Genomic DNA, 23,922 nt, shown 5'->3' with positions numbered 1-23,922 from the left:
GAGTTTTAGTTTGTGATGATGGGGCTCTGTGGTACAGGCACTGATGTACCTTCTGCGATGAGGTAGCAATATGTTGTCATAACCACTGTGTTGAGGGGTAGTTGTAGTAACTGTATTTTATAGGATTTAGTTCAGTCTCATGATTTTTATTTTTTCCCCTTCCTTCTCCAGGTTTTTACTTGTGTGTCTTTGGGTTGTCTTGTCTGATGCTGTGCAGGTGAAGGATTTCCCAGGTTAGTAATGTCTTTTTAGATTGTTGCATTTGCTGTAAGTGGATGTGGTTTGTACAAGCTAACCCTTAGGGCACATGCACACCGCAGTGTAGTTTAGGCCTCATGCACATGACCGTTCTGTGTGTGTGTGTGTGTGTGTGTGTGTGTGTGTGTGTGTGTGTGTGTGTTTTTTTTTTTTTTTTTTGTCTGGATCCGCAAAAAAATGGAAGCTGCCTGTGTGCCTTCTGCAATTTTGTGGAATGGTTGGCCCACTGTAGAAATGCCTATTCTTGTCTGCAAAATGGACAAGAATAGGACATGCACCAAAACAACGGTTGTGTGCATGAGGCCTTTTGTATTTTCCCTCGTATTCTTACATTGCTGTTTCTGCACTGATATTTCATGTGTTGCTTGCACACTGCAGATTTTAGAAACTCTGAAAGTTTCATCTACTCAGTTGGTTCTGTACTAGAGCTCCTTCAGATGGCTGTATGCTGTCCACACAAAAATGTCCTGATTTTCACTTAAAACTTTAGGACGTCTTATTTCTTTTGAAGAGCCATAGAACAGAAAAAGAGCCCCATAGAAGTGAATAGGTCTGCAATTAAAAATGGATCTGCTTTTTTTTGCGGACCGCATACAGCTGTTGGAATGAGCCATTATGCTATGTGTTTTTTGGCTTTTTTTTTTCCCCGGCTTGGATGAGGACCCATTTATTAAAATGTGGCCTGAACACTGTGCTAGGGTTGTCTTTAATATTGATTGGACCCTGGGCAAGAATTTACTTGGGCCCCCTGGATCCCACCTTACCACACCCTTGCATGCAATCACGCCCTCCATCACAACACACACAAAAAATCCACACACCTCGTAGAGTAGTAAACTTAAATGATGAGTGGCCAGTAATGTAAATACTGCCTTTTTCTGAAAAGACAGTGTTTACAATAAAAAGTTTGTGGAGGAAAGGGATACAAATAAGCTCTTAACAAGCTCTGCCTCTAATGCCACCAGATGTAAGGCAGCTATACTACAAGTCAATGTTCAGCTCTAAGGCCTCATGCACACGCCTGTTGTGTGCATCCGTGGCCGTTGTGCCGTTTTCCTTTTTTTTTTTTTCGCGGACCCATTGACTTTCAATGGGTCCGTGGAAAAATCGGAAAATGCAGTTTTGCAGCCGAGACCATGATCCGTGTTTCCTGTCCGTCAAAAAAATAGGACCTGTCCTATTTTTTTGACTGACAACGGTTCACGGACCCATTCAAGTCAATGGGTCCGTGAAAGAACACGGATGCACACAAGATTGGCATCCGTGGCCGTAGGTTACTTTCATACAGACGGATCCGAAGATCCGTCTGCATAAAAGCTTTTTCTGATCTAAGTTTTCACTTCGTGAAAACTCATATCCGACAGTATATTCTAACACAGAAGCGTTGCCATGGTGATGGGGACGCTTCTAGTTAGAATACACTGCAAACTTTGTACAAGACTGCCCCCTGCTGCCTGGCAGCACCCGATCTCTTACAGGGGGATATGATAGCACAATTAACCCCTTCAGGTGCGGCACCTAAAGGGGTTAATTGTACTATCATATTCCCCTGTAAGAGATCAGGGCTGCCAGGCAGCAGGGGGCAGACCCCCCCCCTCCCCAGTTTGAATATCGTTGGTGGCACAGTGTGCGCCCCCCATCGGGCCCCCCCTTCCCTCTATTGTAATAAATCGTTGGTGGCAGTGTGCCAACCACCATCGGCCCCCCCTCCCTCTATAGCAGTAACAACATTGGTGGCAGTGTGCGGCCTCCCATTCTCTCCCCCCCCCCCCCCCCATCATTGGTGGCAGCGGAGTTCCGATCGGAGTCCCAGTTTAATCGCTGGGGCTCCGATCGGTAACCATGGCAACCAGGAAGCTACTGCAGCCCTGGTTGCCATGGTTACTTAGCAATAGTACAAGCCTGCTTGCTGCTGCGATGTCTGTGAACGGCCGGGAGCTCCTCCTACTGGTAAGTGACAGTTCTTTAGCAATGCGCCGCACAGACCTTTCACTTACCAGTAGGAGGAGCTCCCGGCCGTACAGACATCGCAGCAGCAAGCAGGTAAGTATGAATCTTCTACTGTTGTACTATTGCTAAGTAACCATGGCAACCAGGACTGCAGTAGCGTCCTGGTTGCCATGGTTACCGATCGGAGCCCTAGCGATTAAACTGGGACTCCGATCGGAACTCCGCTGCCACCAATGATGGGGGGGATGGGGGGGAATGGGAGGCCGCACACTGCCACCAATGTTACTGCTCTAGAGGGAGGGGGGGGCCAATGGTGGGCGCACACTGTGCCACTAACGATTTCTAACATTAGAGGGAGGAAGGGGGGGCCCGATGGGGGCGCACACTGTGCCACCAACGATATTCAAACTGGGGAGGGGGGGGGGTCTGCCCCCTGCTAACTGGCAGCCCTGATCTCTTACAGGGGAATATGATAGTACAATTAACCCCTTTAGGTGCCGCACCTGAAGGGGTTAATTGTGCTATCATATCCCCCTGTAAGAGATCGGGTGCTGCCAGGCAGCAGGGGGCAGTCTTGTACAAAGTTTGTAGTGTATTCTAACCTGAAGCGTCCCCATCACCATGGGAACGCCTCTGTTAGAATATACTGTCGGATCTGAGGTTCACGAAGTAGCTCATATCCGACAGTATATTCTAACATAGAGGCGTTCCCATGGTGATGGGGACGCTTCAAGTTAAAATATACCATCGGATTGTAGAAAACTCCAATCCGATGGTATAAAAGAACTCCAGACTTTACATTGAAAGTCAATGGGGACGGATCCGTTTGAAATGGCACCATATTGTGTCAACATCAAACGGATCCGTCCCCATTGACTTGCATTGTAATTCAGGACGGATCCGTTTGGCTCCGCACGGCCAGGCGGACACCAAAACGACTTTTTTTTATTTTTGTCCGTGGATCCTCCAAAAATCAAGGAAGACCCACGGACGAAAAAACTGTCACGAACCTACGGACCCCGTTTTTGCGGACCGTGAAAAAAAACTGTCGTGTGCATGAGGCCTTAAGATAATCCTTGAGACATGACTTGGATATGAAATAAGCCAGCACCCCATCTGCAGAAAGCTGTTTTGGGGGGGATTGCCCCTCATCAGTGCAGAGAGTACTGGGTTAGAGGCCTGTCAGGGTTGGGGGGGGGGGGGGGGTTACTTGCTCTCCTTAGGGAGAGCGCCTTAATCAGCATGAGGAGACTTGTAGGCCATATATGCTCCTAGTCAAGCCAGTACACTCTGCTTTGCACTGAGGGGCAATCACCCCGAAACAGCTTGTAACAGATCTCCTAGCACCCCGACCGGGTACCTCCGTCGATAGATGCTCCTAGTGCTTTCCGAGGACTCCAAGCACTCCACTTGACACCGTACGCACTGCAGACCCCACGAACCGCCGAAGCTTGGTTGAGGTCTCACCGTCTCCTACCCACCCTGGTCCTACGACAAGGCTCCAGGCTCCAGTGGGTGAACCTCTCCTAAAACCCGAGAGCAGGAACAGCTCTTACAAGAGCTAGTAGCTATACCAGGGGAGTATAGCAAATCTTCAGCGTGTAGCAATCCCCCAGTTTTGATCAGTTATCCAAACACCAGTCTCAACATGATAGGATAAAATAGGAACTCTTTATTGAGGGCTACTCGCCCATATTTATGCAGGTCCCCATCTGGTGGCCATGCCCCTAGGGGACCAGAAGGGAGACTGTGACACAGGACAGATATGCAGCAATTCAGGATACAGACACAACACATCCCCACAATGCATCATGGTTTCCTCCTCTCTACCCTGGCGACACCCGAGGAGCAATCCAATTATCTCTCAGGACAAAGGGAAATCGCCAATACACATGTGGAGACAACAGGACAGGAATCACCACCCAAACACACAATGTCACACCCCCACAGCAAACAGACATTTAACATATCCCCAGATAGCTCAAGTCTGAGTGCATATCATTAGGTGAATGGCACTCAGAATACACGAATACAATAATATTAGCTATCTGGGTACCCTCACATAACATACAATTTAACCGAACGCATAATAACATAAAATACAATTCCAAAGACAGATTTAAGCTAGTGCGGCCGGTCTGTCTCCTTTAAAGTTAGTATGGGCCATAATCCTGAGGCAAGAGGCTGGCAAACAGCCCCCTCCAAAACACCTGTGGCGAGGTTGGTTACATCACACAGCTGTCTACAGATGAGGCGCTGGCTTATTTAATATCCAAGTCATGTCTCAAGGCTTAGTTAAAGAGCTGAACATTGACTTGTAGTATAGCAGCCTTACATCTGGTGGCATTAGAGGCAGAGCTTTAAGAGCTCATTTGCATCCCTTTCCTCACAGAATTCAAGGGGAGCATGTATGGCCTATAAGTCTCTCACGCTGATTAAGGCAGTCGGGTTGACTTGTTACTCTGAGCCATAGGGAGAAGTGGGTGGGCCGCCTCAATGCATTAACCATGAATAAACTGTCTACAGTCTGTCTTGGGCAGAGTAGCCATATGGCTGTGAAGCCTTCCATGCTCTCTAGGCCCCATAGCAACGGCGTGGCCTGCCTATATTGGCGGTATGCCACTGCAACTGGGCCCGGGGCAGCTGCCACTTTTGCCCTATGTTAAAGATGGCCCTGGGAAGGACATTGTTGCATGAGGATTTGTTGCAGCTTTTTCTGTAGATTTCACCTTGTGCATTCTAAAGGGTAAAATCTGCAGCATGAGGAAACACGCTGTGGGTTTAAAATAACGGTTTAGGTCCTCATTCGTGTAACATCCATGGGGATTATGTCTGTTATTGCCCTCTAGATTCCATGGACACTGCTCAGCTTTGAGCACACTTCCCTCTAAAACCACTGACAGAACACAGATGCTTGTCTGTCAGGGTTTATTTTATTTATTTTTTTAAGACCCACAAACACAATAGGGGTTTGGTCCACATCATGCTCCCATTGTGAACAATGCATTAAATTGAAGGGGCACATTTATTCACCCTTTTCTTAGATTCAAAATTAGACTAGCTTATTTGATTCAGCTGTTAAATTGGACTTGGTGTATTAGTCAGACCTCCTGGTGGTTTGTTAGACAGGTTCATATTCACTTAGACTGGTCTAATTTATTTGCACATTAAAAAGTTGTATGTCTGTAGGAAGGTGCCACACTTCATCACTGAACAGGTGAAGAAAACTGCCAGCCAGGGAGTAGAAATTAGACTGTTTTTGTAACAAATGCAGGTGCAAAAAAGTGTACCTGCATAAATCGCGTAAGTCTTAAAAGTTAAACTTCAGAATTGGTCTATAAAAAATCCAAATAGGCATTTTTGCTGGATTCGTCATGGATCGGCAAAACGCTTCCGTTCTGATAATACAACCACATGCTTCCGTTATGGATGGATCCAATTGTATATCTCTAAAATGGCCATGACGGATCGCTCTAAAACCAGTGTAAGTCAATGGGGGATGGAGATGCCACAGAATGGAATATGTTCTGTTTTGTCCCCATTGACAATGAATGGGGACCAAACAGGAGTGTTCCCCTGTTGAGATCCTGTGACTGATCTCAATAGCGGAAAGGGAAAGCATAGATGTGACAGTAGCCGAAGGCCTATCTCCTGCTGTGGATTTGGTAAAATCTCTCTTACTTTACTGGTACTGTAAGGGTATGGCCATGCGGCGTGGTCATGTTGCAGTGCTATGTGGCCATACAGGCCACAGTGGACCCTAACTAAACCACCTGGGACTTTACTGTTTAGTCTGGTCTGCATTATTAATGGCTGTGTACCATTAATGATGCAGACCAACTAAACTGCATCATCCTTATTAGAATAGTAGCTTGTACTGCCATACAGTACTTGACTGCAGTGCAACCGCCACGTGACCACACCAGTGTGGTCGTCACCTAATATGCTGCAGATTTTTCTGCCCATAATTCCTCAGTGCATCTCTCCCCTGTGAGTCCTGTATATGCTGCCCACAGTGTAATTGACAGCCTTCTGTTATACTATTACAGGGGGTGCTGTCAGTCATTCTGTGGGCGGCGTGATCAGGACTGTCTCTCCTTAGAATCCTGTTGGGATTTAAAGGATAACTGTCACACTTAGACCCTAATTTCAATTTTCATATATGTAGTTACTAATGACATGATATTCCAGAATCAGTTACTATTAGACTGACTTACCCCATATTTAATAAGATTCAGCCCTTGGCAACCAGTCTGCATAAAACTGCAACTTCACTATTCAGTTAAGATGGCCGCCACTGCCCTCACCCTGAGGCTAATCCTGCCTGCCCTCATTAGCCAGTAACAATAGCCCCCCAAAAGTGTCAGTAACCAGAGCCCTCCCCCCCTAAAGGGTTAATCTCCAGCACGAAGGGGTCCTCTTACCACATGTTGCTGTCATTTATACACTGAGCAGACGGCAGATCTCCCTTCCCTGCTCTGCGCTGCTTCCACTCTGCATTCTCCAGCTCTGCTGAGTGAGGGAGCGTCTGCCAAGCGCAGGGACAGGGAAAAGTGCACACAGCCCAGGCACTGTTAGCAGCTGCTGGGGAGGACCTGGCTTTAATCATTTACTTACAGTCCCTGGCTGTCAGTAATCTGACCTTGCACGCTGCGTGCTTCTGCGTCCTCCGTCCTTCAACACATAGACGGACCCTGCATAACAACCTGATTTTAAGCACAGGTAAAAGGAAAGCAGGCAGTACAGGGAACAAAACTGTGGAATTAAGGGGTAATTGAGTACACAGTGAAAAGTTGAAATAGGGCCACCAAGGAGATATTAATCACCACAATCCAATACTACAAAAAAAAAAAATACGACAGTTATACTTTAAATCCTGAACCAAATCATATAAATCTGTCCCAGAGCTCACAGTAAGTTTCTGTGCTTTATGAATATGGCTTAATACCAGGGGTGGCCTTAACCCTACAGGGAAACTTCCTGGTGGGCTGATGCCCAGGGGGCTATCTGAGCCCTTATTACAGCCCCCGTCCAGGTACATAATCTGATGCTGTCAACATTAATGTAGGAGTATCAGACGCTGCTTCACCTGGCCTGCGGCCACAGGTGCCCTCCTGGATTCAACTGCATTGTTTGCCTCAGGACAGTGATGCACTTAAATACTGCAGCCAGGGTGGTGGTATTTTGTGCTGCACTGTGGTATTTGGTTCTGCAGGGGAGGTATCTTGTGCTGCACTACAGTATTGCTGGCCCTGCCTAGTTGTGTTGCCCCCACCTTCTGTCAATTTGGACTCCTACAACATGGGGCCACTTTTAGGATTTCCATGGCTGCTTTAAGTTTCCAGTCCGCCCCTGCTTTAATACAGTTGAACAGATACAAGCTTTGATTGGCTTAACCAGTTGCATGTGCGCTTCAAAACTATCTAAAGTGACACTGTATATGTGTGTGTGTGTATATATAATATATATATATATATATATATATATATATATATATATATATATATAAATAATATTTTTTTTTTTTTTTTTTTTTTGAATTGCGGCCTTTTAATCCACTTTAGGCAAAAACCTGATGGTTTACCACTTGAGTTGAGTAAACCCCTGCATGATGGTACACTTGTGTAAATGGTGGTCTGTGGATTGAAGATACATATGTTGGGTAATAGAATGATAATATCATATTGGTATAGTTAATGAAGGGAAGAAGGTCTCAGGAGGACCTTGGTCCAGAGTTCAACACTCTTGTGCTGTTTCTGCTTTGGCCAATTGGTGGGACAGCCTATGATCCACTTATTTCAGACCTTCAGTCATAAAACTACAACACTAGACAAATTGGATAACTGTTACTTTCCATGTGAGCAGCTGGAAGTGCTTATATAAAAAAAATACTTTCCAAACTTTTGTTCTAGGATCTACTTTTTGTCTGGACAGTGAGATCCAAATAAAGAAACCTAAAGATGTTCCTTGGCGTACATGGCGGGGTCTTCATGTTGTAGGTAGGTAGCTGTGCATTATAGGTGATAACCAGTTAAAGGAAAGATTCTTGCATACATCATACTGTGCTATGGTAGGAGTTGGATTTTGTAGACTAACTTATCCTTAACCTATTTTGCCGGACAGATTCATCTGGATTTGAAGTGGATGCCTGTCAGATCCTTCCTGAAGGCAGTTTGCTGACTATACCTGAGAAATGTATCAATCATGAGGTACTACTGTCATTATACTGGCGCGTACGTCTTTGCTGTTGCCACATAAAGCTCCATTAGGGTCCTCTGTTGCAGATTTGTTGAAAGCAGGACAGATTAATGAAGCATGCTGCACCATACTGTCTCAATCCTGTGCTCTGATGGAAATCAACAGACCCTTTACCAGTGGGTTCTGATGGGTGCCATTGGTTTGTGATGGATCCATCACTTCTGTGTTTATTTTTTATGGCAATACAACCAGTATTAAGACTAGTAAGAATGAGAAATGCAGGTAAAAACTTCTGATTATGCCAGTTTCTAGCAAGACTATATATAGTTTGGCAATGTGTGTTCAGTTCTTGCGTGTTTTTTTTTTGTTTTTTTTTTTGGGGGGGTGCAGTTGAGACTCGACTCTCATCTGTCAACAATAGCTTCACGTATGGTCTGCTTTAACAAAGTTGATGGACTGATCCACTTAAACAAGAATATAATTAAGTGTATGAACTTGGGTTTCTAGCCTCTAGATGTAAACCAGGATCTTGTAAGGTGGTCAAGGGGTCTGTCAGCAGTTCTAACCATGCTGATCTGACAGCACTAGGTAAGGGATGAGGAGAATAGGGAAACATTGTTTTTGGGCAGATTTTCTCTTTGGGTATAGTGAAAATTAGTGCAGTTTTATTCTGTTCCTTAAAGGGGTTGGCCCATCTCATTCATTGCGGGCAATTGGGGCATATCCTGATGAATGTGTGATAAGTGCAGGTCCCCATAAGCAGCACTAGGGTTGTCATGATGCCAAAATTTTGATTCAACCAAAAAGTATTGCAATATTCAATACCATGCAAAAGAAAAAATACAACTCCAGAAAAGCCATTCTGCATTTTAGGGAACATCTGGCCCATAATGGAACAGTTCTATTATATAATTTTACTTACTTTTTTCGGCTGTGGCGATGCCTAATATTTTTCATTTATATGTAAAATTGGGGTTAGCCACTTTTCACCCCAACAGAGCCCTATTAAGGTGAATAGGATTGTACTGTCTCTGCTGCCCTTGGCTTTGTGCACACAGCAGCAGGTAGCTTACCATGGCAGCCATGGATGGCTTCAGTAGCGTCCTGGCTGACATGGTAAGCGATCAGAGCCCCACAATTTCACTGCTGAGGCTCTGATTGGAAGCTGCTACTGCCACCAATGAAAATACCTGTGGCCAGTACACCACTGACTAACACCTGAATACAAATATAGGTGGTGTGATACAGCAGGCACCCAGCCTCAATGACGGGGATCTCACCGAACCTTGTCACTCATGTGCCACAATCTGTGTTGATAATGGCACCTGAGGGGCTGTTTGGTGGGATTGCCATTCCCTGTCATTGAGACCAGGTGCCGGCTGTGTGATACACCTGCTGCCTACATTTGTATTCACGGGTTAATTATGCCAACAGCCCCCCCCCCCCCCTCAGTATTATATTATTGGTGTCCAGCAGCAGCTTCACAGCCTCTCCCTTTCATATTTTCATTGGTGGCAGTGATGGCCACATCAGTGGGGAGGTACTCTTTCTCTCCACTGTTGGCTAATGAGAACATGGTGTGGGCTGAAATATACTAGACTATGCAGTAGCACAGCCTAGTATCGGAAAAACAGCCAATCCCGGTATCAAGTTTGATACCAGTGCAATCCTAAGTGGGACATACACCACAACAGAGCATGCACCCTCTATTTAATTCTATGGGAGACCTGTAAATAGCTGAGTGGCGCACTTGGCTATTTTTTGCTGTCCCGTAGAAATAAATGGAGGGGCATAGTCTGCTCTCCTTCCAGAGTGGGACCTGTACCAATTGGATATTGGAACATATCCTAGTGATGTGCCTCAATGTATGAGATGGGTGGCCCCTTAAGTGCCCAGGGAGCTGAGCGTCACTGAAGTACCCTTAGGGGAGGGTTTGTAAAGCAATTCATTGCAGACAGCTTGTTAATGAAACTCTGCCTCCTGGGCATGTAAGGAGCAGAAACTAAAGTAAAAGTTCATAATTGCAGTACTCAAAGTAGGCCTGTTCCGCTCCTCTGGTTAACAAGTCATTGTCCTTTCAGTTGAGTGCTGTGCCTTCCAAAAGGAAGCTTTATTAATCTGTTTTCTTCCAGACTGGAAGACGGGTTGCACATCTTTCCTTGAGGGATTCAGTGGGGAATAACGTGGTCTTCCAAATATCTTGCAAAGATGAACAAGCAGACTCTGAATACATGGAACCAGTTATACGGTGTACTCCGGAATACATGGAAGTAAACGGATCTATTTGATTATAGCACAAAGTCCATATATTGAGTGGCACTTTTGGAGATCTTTGAAAAATGTAGTAGTTGCCCAAGTGAAGTTCTGATTCCCCCCCCCCCCAATTAAGATATAATTTTCTTTAGGAGTGGAGGTCCTGGCTGGTCATGCTTTATTTGACCAGAACTTGGATATCCCAACTCCTGAACGCCATGGAAATAAAATTATGTTGGCAGTTGCATTAAACTGGTAAAGATGATTGTCAAACCTTATTTTGTTCTAGGCTACAATATCGAGGCAGCTGTCTGGCTTTGACGATGAGGTAAGACTTGTGACTTTCAGTGGGTAAATACGGACAAGTTACAGACAGTTGTAACTTGGCTAATGCTTCACTCACTCTTGATGTACATCTACATACTGTTGAACTGCATGTAGAAAATATACAGTGGCAGCAATGTGGTAAGATTTTCAGAAGCCATCCACATGCTTCAGAAACAGCATGATGGACCCTACCAGGCAGTATGCTTGGTTCAATAGGGTTGATCCTGGTGACTGCCCTCTTTAATGTCAACTTGTGTTGCAGAATTCACCCTTGGTCACAGATTCATATTGTAATGGCTGCAGATTTCACCCTCAACCAAAAAATGCTCCAGTTGGTGTAACTTTTGCCACTGCAGAGTTCTAGCACAAAATCAGACCTTCCCATGTGGATGTAGCCTTAGGGTATGGCCACACCATTGGGTTTCCTGACAGTTGCCAAAATCAGTAGTGTATCGTAAAAGAATTTGGGACAGGTCTGAATTTTTCTTCTTGCTCCTGTAGATAGTCAGACCACCACCGCCTGCATCCACATGGACCATTGGAATTGACGATGGCACACTTGTCAAATACAATTTGCCAACTGCCAAGAGACTTGGATATGACCTAACTAGTAATGCAACTTCCCTGACTATCCGGGTCAACGTAAAGGCCTTTGGAATAAAAGAACTCACTGTAAGTCTAATCCTACCAGGGACCTTAGTGGGAACAGAAGTACAAAATGCTTTGACTGTTCTTAATCCTTAGTCACAAGGACAGAAGTTTTACAGTGGGAACATTGCGCTGATCCAGGAAAGGCAAAACCCAAAGATTAGAGTTGATGTGAAACTGATCTGCGCTACAGGTAAGAGCTGTCTACACTTTAGACTATTTTAGGACATGAATCCCTCAAAGGGTATGAGATTTTGGATTTCTGTAGGGCTAAACTAAATATTTTTGACCTAGGACCTCCTGCATGCAATAAAACCCACATGACTCTATCAATGCCTAATTTTGGTGGCATTCTCCAGTATATTCAAATTGGCAATAAACTGGTGGAATTGACTACATATGCACTTCAAGAAGAAGGGATAACACTAGACACGGGAAGTGGTGTCCAGCTGAGCTTTGAACTAGCTAAACTGCAGGTATGGGACAACAATGCAAGACTGGTTGTTATAGTGACACTTACTTGCCTATTATACATGCTATGTGATGCTGCTTCCACACAGGTTGTTACTGCTCCTAACCAGCAGTCTTACTATCTGCAATCTCTCACACTGGTGTTCCTTATTGATGAACTGACTGTACCAATGAACTTAAATCTTCAGTGCGGCCTTGAAAGTCCTCCCAGTAAGTTTTAGATTTTTTATTTTTCTCACAAGCTGTTCTGGACTATTATCTGAACCTATAAACTAACAAGGTTTCTTAACCAGTTAACGGCGAGTGCACGCCAGATGGGTTTATGATGTTTGAAGTCCTAGCGACGCTCACCAAACCTAACTTGGATTTAAATACCGTCACTGTAAGAGATCGCAGTTGCCAGCCGCAAGAAAAGACTAGTAACAGAATTTATTTTAAATTTGCTCTAAACACATGTGGAACTACAGAAAAAGTAAGCCACATTTTATTACTTCTGTGTAATGTGTCTTGAGTTGGAGACTTAAAATTGTCCCCCTTCCTAACCTGAGAAAACGCTTGTCTGTCATCCCATACTGGGTTCTGTACAAGGCAAAATGCACTTGGAACCCTAGCCCTTCCTGTACTGACACTTGGGAGGGTAGTTCTAGATTTGTATGGAACTCATTGTGCTTGGCCACTGCTCAGACTGCCGCACTTCATTTAGGAGAACCAGGAGACTTGCAAATGTGACCTGAATTAAATGGCATCTGGCCCTACCATATCTTCATTATGAATCTCCTAATGGCCAATCTCTGTCCAGGAAATTGACTGTTGTATTTCCAGGATTGAACATTTGCTCCTATACCCTGAAATCACCACTTCAGAACTGTGGCTGTGGGTCTACTGATCAGTAATTGCATAATACCAGGAGTACAGCTCAGCAGACCCATGGTCAGACAGGAACACAGAGCATGATGCTGTGAGTTCGGGCAGAGGAACAGTGTTCAGTCCAGGAAATGCAGATGTCACATGAAGTTTCCTGGACTTGAAGGTGGGTCATTTATGGCTCCCTATTCCAGGTTTTGGTGTAGTCACGCCGTTTTGTGACTTAAACTTCTGTGCACCTACATTGAGATGCATGCAACTTTTATGCCACCCTCAGGGCCTGGAGTAGACTAAGCTAGTTGCATGGACTGGCAGAGGATGCAGCTTATTTATGACTAGGGTGGCACAGGGGGTGTGGGATGGCATAAAATGCCAGTACTTGGTAAATGACCCCCCAATAAGTCTGATCTTTTCTTAAAGAGAACCTGCTGCTTACCAGCTACACATCCTAGAGCAGAAGGAGTTGAGCAAATTGCATCTTTGTGGGAAGATTCAGCAAAACTGAGTTCAGTTGTACCCAGCTTTCAGTCCCTAAGACAAACCATATCTGTACACTGACTTCTATCTGATGCCTAATGGGCCATCTTGAGCCAAAAAGCAGACTTGATTGCATAAAATTACAACTTGTTGCATATTTTCCCACAACCTTATTGGTTTGCTCAGCTCCTTCTGCTCTAGAACATGCCGCTTGCAGATTGCTCTGCATTTTATGGTGACAGTTCCTCTTTAAAATGCAGTACAGCAGATGACTTCATTCATTTCACTGCTCCCCCATACCATGTTTTAGACTAAGACCTATTGTCTGTGGTCTAATTGTATAGCATGTGTGCTTTGATATCCTGTGTAGTTAGACTAACACTATACTTCAGAATGTAGGTGGAAAATTACTTTATGAAAATGAAGTCAGTGCCCTCTGGAAGGATCTACCACGAAGGGATATCTCAAGAGATAGTGAACTAAGGTACAGTATTGTGCAAGTAAATTAGGAGGTTCTTACTGACCTTTTTGGGGTATTCTAGTTAAGTTTGTCCTCTATCCATAATATAAGGGATAACCATTAGCAGTAGGACCCCCCCCCTCTCCACAGATCGTTTAACTACCAGTGATCACAACAAGCCCCCCTGAAGATAATAGAGTGGCTGGTCACACATGCATGTGGCTGCCCTATTATATACCAGTGTTCCAGAGTACAGCGCTCAACTATCTCAAACTCCAATAGAAATTAATAGAGCAGCCACTCTGTTCTTTTCAGGGGGCTACAGACCCCTGTTCTCATGATCTGTGGGGTCCCAGAGGTCAGACCCTCAACAATTCAATAGTTATTCCCTAAACTGTGAAGGAGATCGCTGTATGTAAATGCAGTGGTCTCATTCACTCACAAGCAGGCAACTTAACTTTTTTTTGGGGGGGGGGGGGGAGGAGAATCTCTTTTGATGGTCTGCTGAACTGAGCAGTGTAAAGGGGCCTTGCGGAATCTGTAACTTGTGCTGAAGCTGGCACTTCTGCCTCTTTGTGTACAATACAGTATTTACTGTTTTATTTTCTTTACAGAAAGACAATCTGGTGTTTCTATAATGGCTCAGACTCTAAACAGATTAATGTAAGTGTGGTCACACCACCACCACCAGTGTCTTCCAGAAATGATGGCCCTCTCTTAATTGTGATGAGTGTCTACCCAGGTATGGTATTAAAAAGGTGCATATCTTCGTTCCTTTACATTCCCTACATGCTAACAACATTTCTTTCAGATATCTCTTACCAGACACCCTACCGTGATGATCAGTATCCAATTCTGAAGACCTTGCGTGATCCAATCTTCTTAGAAGTGCAGGTTTTAAATCGCAACGATCCAAACATTGAACTGGTTTTAGATGACTGCTGGGCAACAATGTCACAAGACCCCAAAGCTTTACCCCAGTGGAATGTTGTAGTTGACGGGTATGTACTTGGACATTCTGCAATTCAGGTTTGCAGACTGGAGAAGGGTAGGTTCAAAGCTCCACTAAAGTGGCTATTTTCTGGCAGAAATCAGGCATTTAGCCTCTGTGCCATTATGTTTGGGCATCTGGATATGGTGACTTCAGTAGCTTGTTCCTCTGCTGGAACTGAATACCAGATAACTTTAGCAGAGATGTGAACCTACCCTGAAGCAAAGGTTTTATTTTAACTTTAATAATTTGGTTAGTATTTTGTATTGGTAACTGTAGGTCAAAATTAAGTCAAACCTGCTAAGGAAAAACTAGGATAGGAAGACAGCTTGAAAATACAGCTATGTGAAAGTGGCCAAAGATGTAGGCAATAAGCTCTGGTTTTCTTCTAAGAACTACACTAGTTGACAAAGCAGTGTTCTGCCACCGTTGATTATGAAACCACCACAACTAAAGTGGCTTTCTATTACTGAGCTTGGCTTGGGTGGGGGTAAGGAACTGCATGAATCTCCAACTACCCTGGATAATGCTGTTTTTATTTTCTCATAGCTGCCAAGAGAGTCATGATAGCTATCTTACGGTGTTTCATCCTGTTAATAATGTGCCACTAGCTACATACCGCAAACGTTTTGAAGTGAAAGCCTTTGCTTTTATGCAGGGTGGTCAACTATCAACCAACTTTGTGAGTATTGCTTGCTGATAACTACCTTGTATGTTCAAAAATGCCACTTGGCTTTGATCCTAATATAAAGTATTAATGTGACTTGTATCTAGTGTAGTTGGAAGAAACCCGAATCTCAAACATTCATGCAACTGACTTTGTGCTCTAACCTTGAACCAGGTCTTTCAGGTTCCAATAGTTGAGTAAAATGTGACAGGCTAGGTTTGGATCTGAAACTCGCTGGCTTAATAATGTTAGATGTTGTAACCTGTCTGGTGCAACTGTTTGAGGACATCCTGTGCCTGTCACTAGGTGGGTGTGGGTTGCTAGGAAAGACCTGATTTGGCAGGGAAGGTGCGTGGCCTAAGATGTGCCACAATCTTGGCATAACTGTCAGACTAGCTCAGCCAACAGTTGGTATAAAGTTGATCAGTGTCTAGCCATGCACCATATTCATCCAGCCTGAGTCACTAAACTCTGTAGGTCTAAACAGCTCGTGTACATGAGACCGATTTACTAATCCTGTAGACATTTGTCACTGGAACTTTTTTTTTTTTTTTTTGTCTTCTAGAGTATATTCACACAAACATAAGTTTTGCAGGTACCAGTTGTGTGCATTCCGCATTTTACGGACCATTATACCATGTCGTATTGTCCACAATTGCAGACAACAGGCATTTCTATTTTTGTGGGGCCGCAGAACTACAGGTGCTGACAGCACAGTGTGCTGTCTGCATCTTTTGCAGCCCCATTAAAATGAATGGGTCCTCACCTGTTCCAGAAATATGGCTGAGAATGGACCCTGAAGGATTTCCTAGTTTGTGTCAACATAAAAAAAAAAATGTATGAAGGTCATTAACTTTGATGTATTTAATGTTCTGGGCTGTGGTCACATAACCATGCAGCTCTTATTTCCTCTGTCCATGGGAGTGTCTACGTAACCAGCTGGATGGAAGGAGCAATAAACTAGCTGGGTGTTGGAAGAGGTGCTTGAAGTGGGTTTGGTTGGATACAGGAACAAAGTGCTAAATAGAGTGATTTGGCTTACACGGGGAGAATGTAATTGGGTAAGCAACTACAACAGCATATGTTAAAAACCATAGTAATCCTGGAAGACCCTTTAAGAATCCCTACGGCAGTGTGGAAAAAAAAAAATCAGGTCTTCCTTTTGCACCATTGATGTTCTGAGGTTGGCCTTAACAGCAATATCAAAGGATCCATGGCAGCAGCACCACCACATAGACTTCTTGAAAATCAGTCTATGCTCATAGGGGCAGACTGTCTAAACATGTACCAAATGTATCAGTGGCTCAGGCTGTAGGATGGCACATGGCTAGTCACTTCCTCTAACTTTCTACCAACTATTGGCTGGTTAAGTTTGCAATAGTCTTGTGCCAGGATTGTGGTGCACAATGTTAGCTTAGCCCACACTGTTAAGCCAACCCTCTTCTCATAAACCCCACCCCTGAATGAACTAGGTACAGAGGTTTTTTTCCCTTAAGTGTGCCAACCTGCACAATTGTAGCTTGTAACATGTAGGTGCACTTGTATTAGATGTAGGCCTTTTCTGTGAAGACCTTCCATGGTGAGTGCACTGGCATGAGTTCTTTATTTCATACTGATTTCCTGACTAGTCTTTTTTGCTTTGAAGGTCTACTTCCACTGCCGTGCCATTATATGTGACATCACTTCCCCAGACTCGTCACTCTGTTCAAAGAGTTGTCCCCCATCCAGAAAAAGAAGGGGTAAGTGCTTATATATTTGGCCTATCTAGGACTGGTAAAGATTTGTTTTCCATTTCATCCTCAGACAGCATACATTCAGGGCGATGACTATTCTCCAACCAGGTAGGGACAGGAAGAAAAAAATTAGACCCTACTCAGTTTTCTTCAGTTTTTTTTTTTTTTTTTTTTTCCTGTTCCTTCCAGGTGGGGAGAGGTAGTCTCTCATGGCAATGCTGCAAGACCACTCAGGGATAGGCAGACCTAAGTGGGAAGCCTGTCCCACATGGATGCAGCCCTAGCTTCTATAGAGTACCTGTGGAGTTCCTGGCCTGGTCCATGGCAGGATCAAGGTCTGTCTCACTGGAGGTGTGCCAGCAGGGAGAGCCCATGTGATACCTGAACAGTCTCTCCAGCTAACACATGGGTCCAGATCTGGCAGGGATATGTCTGAAGGTGCCTTGGAGCCTAGGCATATGGTTGCATGCTGTGGCTTTCTCCTGTGGCCATGCTCTGCACCCCAGAGCTATTTAAGGAGCACTGATTAAGGCAATTGTTTCCCCCTCTCCCCGCATGTGTTGTGATAGAAGCTGCCTTTGTTTTGTGTGAGCCTTCTAAGATTAGAAAGTGTTCCAAATTGCCTAAATCTGCTTTAAAGCGAACCTTTCACCAGGATTTAACATAATAAACTATTACCAGTACCTTTATAGATATTCTCATTGTGTTTCAATGCATTATTGTGCCGCTTTCCTGGGATGGATATTCATGAAAAAACGAGTTATAAAGTCCTGTCTCCAGCTCCTGAAGTCACGGGGGTAGCCCTTCCCTCACTGCGGGCTGTACCTCCCCTGCCCTAACCCCGCCTCTATGTAGTGTAACTGACACCCGGCTCAGTCGCCGGGACCGCGCTTGTACAGGTGGCGCATGCGCCGTCAGACTCGAACACGATCCTGTAACTGAATCGCACGTGAGGTCATGCGTTATTCAGTTACAGGATCGCACTCGAGTCCGACGGCTCATGCGCCGCCTATACAAGCGCAGTCCCGGCGACTGAGCCGGGTGTCAGTTACACTACATAGAGGCGAGGTTAGGGCAGGGGAGGTACAGCCTGCAGTGAGGGAAGGGCTACCCCCGTGACTTCAGGAGCGTGACTTCAGGAGCGTGACTTCAGGAGCGTGACTTCAGGAGCGTGACTTCAGGAGCGTGACTTCAGGAGCGTGACTTCAGGAGCGTGACTTCAGGAGCGTGACTTCAGGAGCGTGACTTCAGGAGCGTGACTTCAGGAGCGTGACTTCAGGAGCGTGACTTCAGGAGCGTGACTTCAGGAGCGTGACTTCAGGAGCGTGACTTCAGGAGCGTGACTTCAGGAGCGTGACTTCAGGAGCGTGACTTCAGGAGCGTGACTTCAGGAGCGTGACTTCAGGAGCGTGACTTCAGGAGCGTGACTTCAGGAGCGTGACTTCAGGAGCGTGACTTCAGGAGCGTGACTTCAGGAGCGAATAACTCGTTTTTTTCGTGAATATCCATCCCAGGAAAGCGGCACAATAATGCATTGAAACCAAACTATTACCAGTACCTTATAGATATCCTCATTATGTTAAATCCTGGTGAAAGGTTCGCTTTAAGCAAGTTATGCCTAAAATTTACTGGGAATATTAAGGATATTGCCCCTTCCCTGAAGAAAGAATTGAGAGGTTATGAAGCAGATACATTCGGCACTTTCCAGTTGTACTTTGAACCCGCTCCTTCTTATTCTGAGTAAAGAATTGCTAGCTCTGACTTCTCCTCAGACTTCAATTCTGAGGCTGATCCAGACAATTCATCTGAATGAGCAGTATCTGATTCTGAATTTGAATTTTATTCTCCTTGGAAGGTACTAAGGAGCTAATTAAGGGAATTGGAACCACTATGAGATGAAAGAATTCATAGATAAGTTCAAGATGAAATGTTTAGTGGATTGTAAGTGTTCCCTGTCCACAAAAAAATGTACATGCTTTAATTGAAAGAGACTGGAAAGTACTTTACAGGAAACTTTTCATTCCCAGAACCATTAAACATAGACTTCCGTTTAGTGAGGAAGATGAAATGTTACTAACTCTGTGCCCTAAGATGGATGTATCTTTGACCAAGTTGGTAATAAAAATGGTAAAGCTCTACCCTTTTGAAGACGTGGGGTCCTTAAAGGATCCCATAAATTAAAAAGGTGGCTACCTGCCTTAAAAGATCTTTGTATTTGGCAGCTGCATTATTTAAACCTAATTTTGCTGCAACCTCTAAGATCTTTGAAAAATGATTGTCAGCAGTTCCGTGCATTGGGGACCACAATGGGTCTGCATCCATGTGGGCTGGGTAACGGCAGTGTGCATAAGCCTTTGATCCTTGAGGCTTGCACATGACAGTGAAAAACAGACATTTAACGGCCATCCCACGTCCATTTTAAGACCAATGGTAGTCCATGTGGTTATTCACATGAGTTTTATTTTTTTTTGTGTGGGGAAAAACGGACATCAACAAATAACTTACAGGTTTCTCCATACAATTGAATGGGTCTGTTTTTAACAGTTTCTCAGACATCAGTGAGAAATGTCAGTTAAAAATGTGTTAACAGACTTTAACAGACTTCGTGTGCATGTAGCATAATGCAGATTTTCTGACTCTACTGCAGAATCTGTAAGTGACCGCCAGATCAACTGCTCACTGTTTCAGTTAACATCTTGGGCCAGTGACTTAACTAAAATTGTTTAATGTTCCCTTTCACAGTGAGATATTTGGCCAGGATCTAGAAAAAAAATCCTTAAGCTTCTGATGCAATCAAATGCTTCCCACTGGAGGAGGAAATGGAAATTTCATTTTTGTAAATGCAGGAAAGGAAACTTCCCCCCCCCCCCCCCTGAAAAGTCCAGAAACAAGAATAGAGGTTTATTGTTCACCCCCCCCCCCCCCAAAAAAAATGCAAAACCCTCTAAACAATGGTGCCAAAAGCGAGGTTGGGGAAGGTTAAGGTTTTTTTTTTTTGGGGGGAAATTAGGACAACATTACATCAAATCCGTGGATATTGGAGATTATAAAAATGGGCTATGGCATTTCTTTTAATCGCCCCCTCCTTTAAAGATTTTTGAAATCGCACCAATTAAAGTTGGAAAGACCTTTCAGAACTTGCATCTAAATGCAATTGTTCGTATACCACAAAACCAAATAGAAACAGGGTACTATTCCAGTGTTCTTGGTGGATCACTTGAGGAGGCTGAACATCATCGTCCATTTAGACAACCTGCTAATGGGGAGCTCTGCATCTTTAGAAAGCAATGTATTTCAGACCTTCCAGTTACTGTATCAGCTAGGATAGTTAATAAACTGGGAAGTCTAGTCCATGCCCTACCCAACAGGTAAAAGGTTAGTGTCCAAGGTATCTGTTTTCTTAGAACAGTCCTGCTTGGCCAGGGAAGCCATGTCTCTACTAGTATCCCTAACTGCCTGTATTCCAATCCCCAGCCAGGTGGCTCAAGCTAGATAATCTGCATAAAGGGGTTCCCTGGAGCTTCAAGGACTTAGTAATTGTAACTACAGACACAAGTCATTGGGGCTGGGGTGTGCCTTGCCTGTACAGGGACAGTGTTCAGTTCTGCGTGATGGATTTTCCTCAGACCAAAGAACTTCTGCCAGTTTGGGAAGAGCTAAAATGGTGGTCGGAGCTACCAGGGAAAGATGTACAAATGCAATCGGCCAACACTCTAGTAGGATACCAGAATCAACAGGGAGGAACTAAGTGTGATCCTGGGCTAAATAACAAATTTTCCTGGGTAGAGAATCACCTGACATCTATGTCAGCGGTTCACTTGAAGGACCATCTAAATGTAACGGTTGACTATCAGAGCAGAGTTTAACTCCTGTTAAGAGTAGTCTACACAGGGAGGTTTTCACTCAGATCTGTTACTCCCAGATGGAAGTTTAGTGAGGAAGCAAACCGATCTAAGGTGTGGTGTTCCCCCCCCCCCCCCCCCTCCCCTTTTCTGAAGCCTAACAAGGGGAATGCTGGGGTGGATGCACTTAACCAGAGGTGGAATTTTCCCCTCATATGCATTCCCTCTTCCACTAGTTCAAGTGCTAAAAAAACTTGGCAAGAGGGCTTATGTCTAATGGCCCCCTTATCACCAAAGAAATCGTGGTATTCTCTCCTAAATTATCTTTATTTTTTTTATCCATTCTAAGTCCTTGGTGGACAGACCTCCTAAGCCAGGGACCAGTCTTCCATCCCTATGCAAAAACTACGCCTTAGCGGCATGGAATCTGAAAGATTAACATTTAAGATCTAAAGGTCTTTCAGATTCTATAACATTATGGTGGCTAGTAGGAAGGAATCTACTTCCAAAAATTCTAAAGTTTGGAGGAGGTTCTGCTCCTGGTGAATCTAAATTGTCCCAATATTTTTCTATTGGGGTTTCTAAAATCAGGATTTAAAGTCTTTGATCATAGTGCTGAAATGTGACCTTTTGGCATATTGGTCCAGTTATTGATATAAAGATTGCAGACCACCCATGGGTAGTTGGGTTCCTTAAAGGAGCAGATGAGTTGCACTCCAGTCTTGGACCCCTGGGACCTCAACCTGGTGTTGGGACTCGGTCTCCATTTAAACCACTCTGTAATTTCTTAGTTTCTTACTCTAAAAACTGCTAGTTACTATTGCATGTACAGTGAGATTCAGGCTCTGAAGATGGTCTGGGGGAAAAACGCTGAGCAATGTTCCACAAGGTTGTTTTTGTTTCGATACCTATTTTCTACCAAAAGTATGTTTTCAGACAGGAGGAAATCTGTCCCCTTTCTGCAAACATCCAAAATCTTTAGGGGAAGAGAAATGTAATTCTCTTGAGAAATGTGTGGTCCTCAAATACCTGCTACCACTTTGATTTCCTTAAGGAAATCTAATTATTTCTTTCAGTTTCAAGGGGCAAAAGGTTCAATTGCCAGACTTGTTAAACAGCAATTTGAGGCCTACAGAGTTTTAAAAACTAGGTTCTTTATTCAAGGCTCATTCTACCAGATCAGTTGCAACTTCTTGGGCTGAGAAGGTGGATGCATCTATTGAACAAATCTGTAGCGCACTACAGAGTAGATATCAGTGCAGGTTAGGACTTGGCCTGCAGTACTTTTCTACCAAATGCCATTGTCCAACACTAAAAGTTGTTTAAATCTCATGGTATGCCATGGTGGAGGATGAAACAGAAAACTAAACATTTACTGGTTAATTACAATTTGCCTATGAATTCTAAGTTGTATAGATTTAGAAAATGTATTAGTTTGAGTAATTGGTGATAAGACTCTAGGCTCAGTCCAGAAAGACAGAGGGGAACTGGAGGAGGGTCTAATTTTACTGAGGGGGCCCACACTTGCTCTGCTCTTCCCTGTGTGAAGACTGAATTTTCATACAGCTGCCACTAGGGGAGCTCAATGCAAAGATTACAGCTTCCATGGTAGCAGTATTTAATTCATGTTCACTGAGCTCCCTCTAGTGGTGGCTTCAGGCAGCTAGCTTTGTAACAAACAGAACATTATCTGTTTTGCTAGTTTTCAGGTGTAAATACATTGACAAATATGGGGGTCAGAATGAGCAGCATATTTGAAGCACCTGTTCCACTATTTTCAACACAAGTCAGATAGTGAGGCTAAATTCAACTTTTAGAAGTTTGTTTTATATTTATTTCTTCCACTTAAAAAAAAAAAGTTGTCAAATCTGGGACATTGCATATGTTCTGCATGGACTGAGTGATTGACACATGTACAGTGGGCCCATACTAGGTTTTGCCATGTGGGCCTGAACTGCAATACCAGACAAATGTAACAACATGTAGTGCAGTTGCCTTTTATCTAAAGACATGAGGTAGTGGGTATAACTATGCTGACTAGTATTTCTTCTTTAGATGAGCTCTTCCTGCACAGACACTCAACCTTGGCTAGTCCTCCTGGTCCCATCTTGCTGTTGGCCTCTGAGGCCTCCCTGACTTCTGAAGGTAAGATCTTGCTCTGTGCTCTGTCCCAACCTTCTAAATAAGGACAAGTGGTAACTTTTTTTTTTTTTTTTTTTTCCTTTCGTCTAGATGAGCAAGATGTTATAACGCAAGTGACCATTGGAGTCCTACCTGCCTTCGCCCTGGTTGCTGTGATTGCCCTAGTTGCTGTGTTCATAAACCTCAAATGCAAACCAAAATCTTGAGTTCAAAGCACTTTTTGGAATAAATATTTAAAAAAACAACTTGTGTCCTCTGCAAATGTGTATGTAAGATCGTGCCCCCTAATGTTTGCCCAAACGCAAAAAACGGACCGCAAAACAGAAAAAAAAACACTGTAGTGAAATGGGCCTAAAGCTGCCTCTCCTGGCCTGGTCCTTCTCGCAAGGATTTGGAGAGAAACCATGGTCATGAACCACCTCCAAAGGCCCATTTACATGGGCTGACCTTGCAGGTATTTATTCAGAAATGAACCTTTTAGTTTTTATAACTGCCTGCTAATAAGAGTATGTGAGCTGTCATCTCCTTTGTGGGGACTACTTATTGCTCTCCCCTATACAGATTCATTATTTCTGGGCATCTAATTCTGGCCTACACAGCATCCTCTACTGATCAGAATCAATGATCTTAGATTTTTTTTA

The 23,922-nt window shown here is 44.1% G+C and overlaps 1 protein-coding gene across 1 annotated transcript; it reads left to right on the top strand.

The window, feature by feature from the left end:
* The first annotated feature begins 57 nt into the window (after nucleotides 1-57).
* LOC122945429 (zona pellucida sperm-binding protein 2-like) lies at nucleotides 58-23,487 on the top strand. The gene is made up of 18 exons (XM_044304499.1): nucleotides 58-62; nucleotides 172-233; nucleotides 8,121-8,207; nucleotides 8,332-8,417; nucleotides 10,539-10,676; nucleotides 10,949-10,987; nucleotides 11,488-11,658; nucleotides 11,731-11,827; nucleotides 11,929-12,110; nucleotides 12,195-12,315; nucleotides 12,399-12,577; nucleotides 13,839-13,930; nucleotides 14,521-14,648; nucleotides 14,718-14,907; nucleotides 15,447-15,579; nucleotides 17,210-17,303; nucleotides 23,195-23,284; nucleotides 23,372-23,487. The coding sequence occupies exons 1-18, from the start codon at nucleotides 58-60 to the stop codon at nucleotides 23,485-23,487; spliced, it is 2,010 nt and encodes a 669-aa protein (XP_044160434.1).
* Nucleotides 23,488-23,922: the final 435 nt, after the last annotated feature.

Source organism: Bufo gargarizans, chromosome 8 (genome assembly GCF_014858855.1).
Source record: "Bufo gargarizans isolate SCDJY-AF-19 chromosome 8, ASM1485885v1, whole genome shotgun sequence".
Lineage (NCBI taxonomy): Eukaryota > Metazoa > Chordata > Amphibia > Anura > Bufonidae > Bufo > Bufo gargarizans.
The sequence above is the reverse complement of the archived record's forward strand: the minus strand, read 5'-3'. Positions and strand labels throughout refer to the sequence as shown.

Coding starts and splice junctions, on each gene's coding strand:
- LOC122945429 (XM_044304499.1), top strand. Junction 14,649..14,717: donor TGTGATGAGTGTCTACCCAG/GTATGGTATTAA, acceptor CATTTCTTTCAG/ATATCTCTTACCAGACACCC. Junction 15,580..17,209: donor GTCAACTATCAACCAACTTT/GTGAGTATTGCT, acceptor TTTGCTTTGAAG/GTCTACTTCCACTGCCGTGC.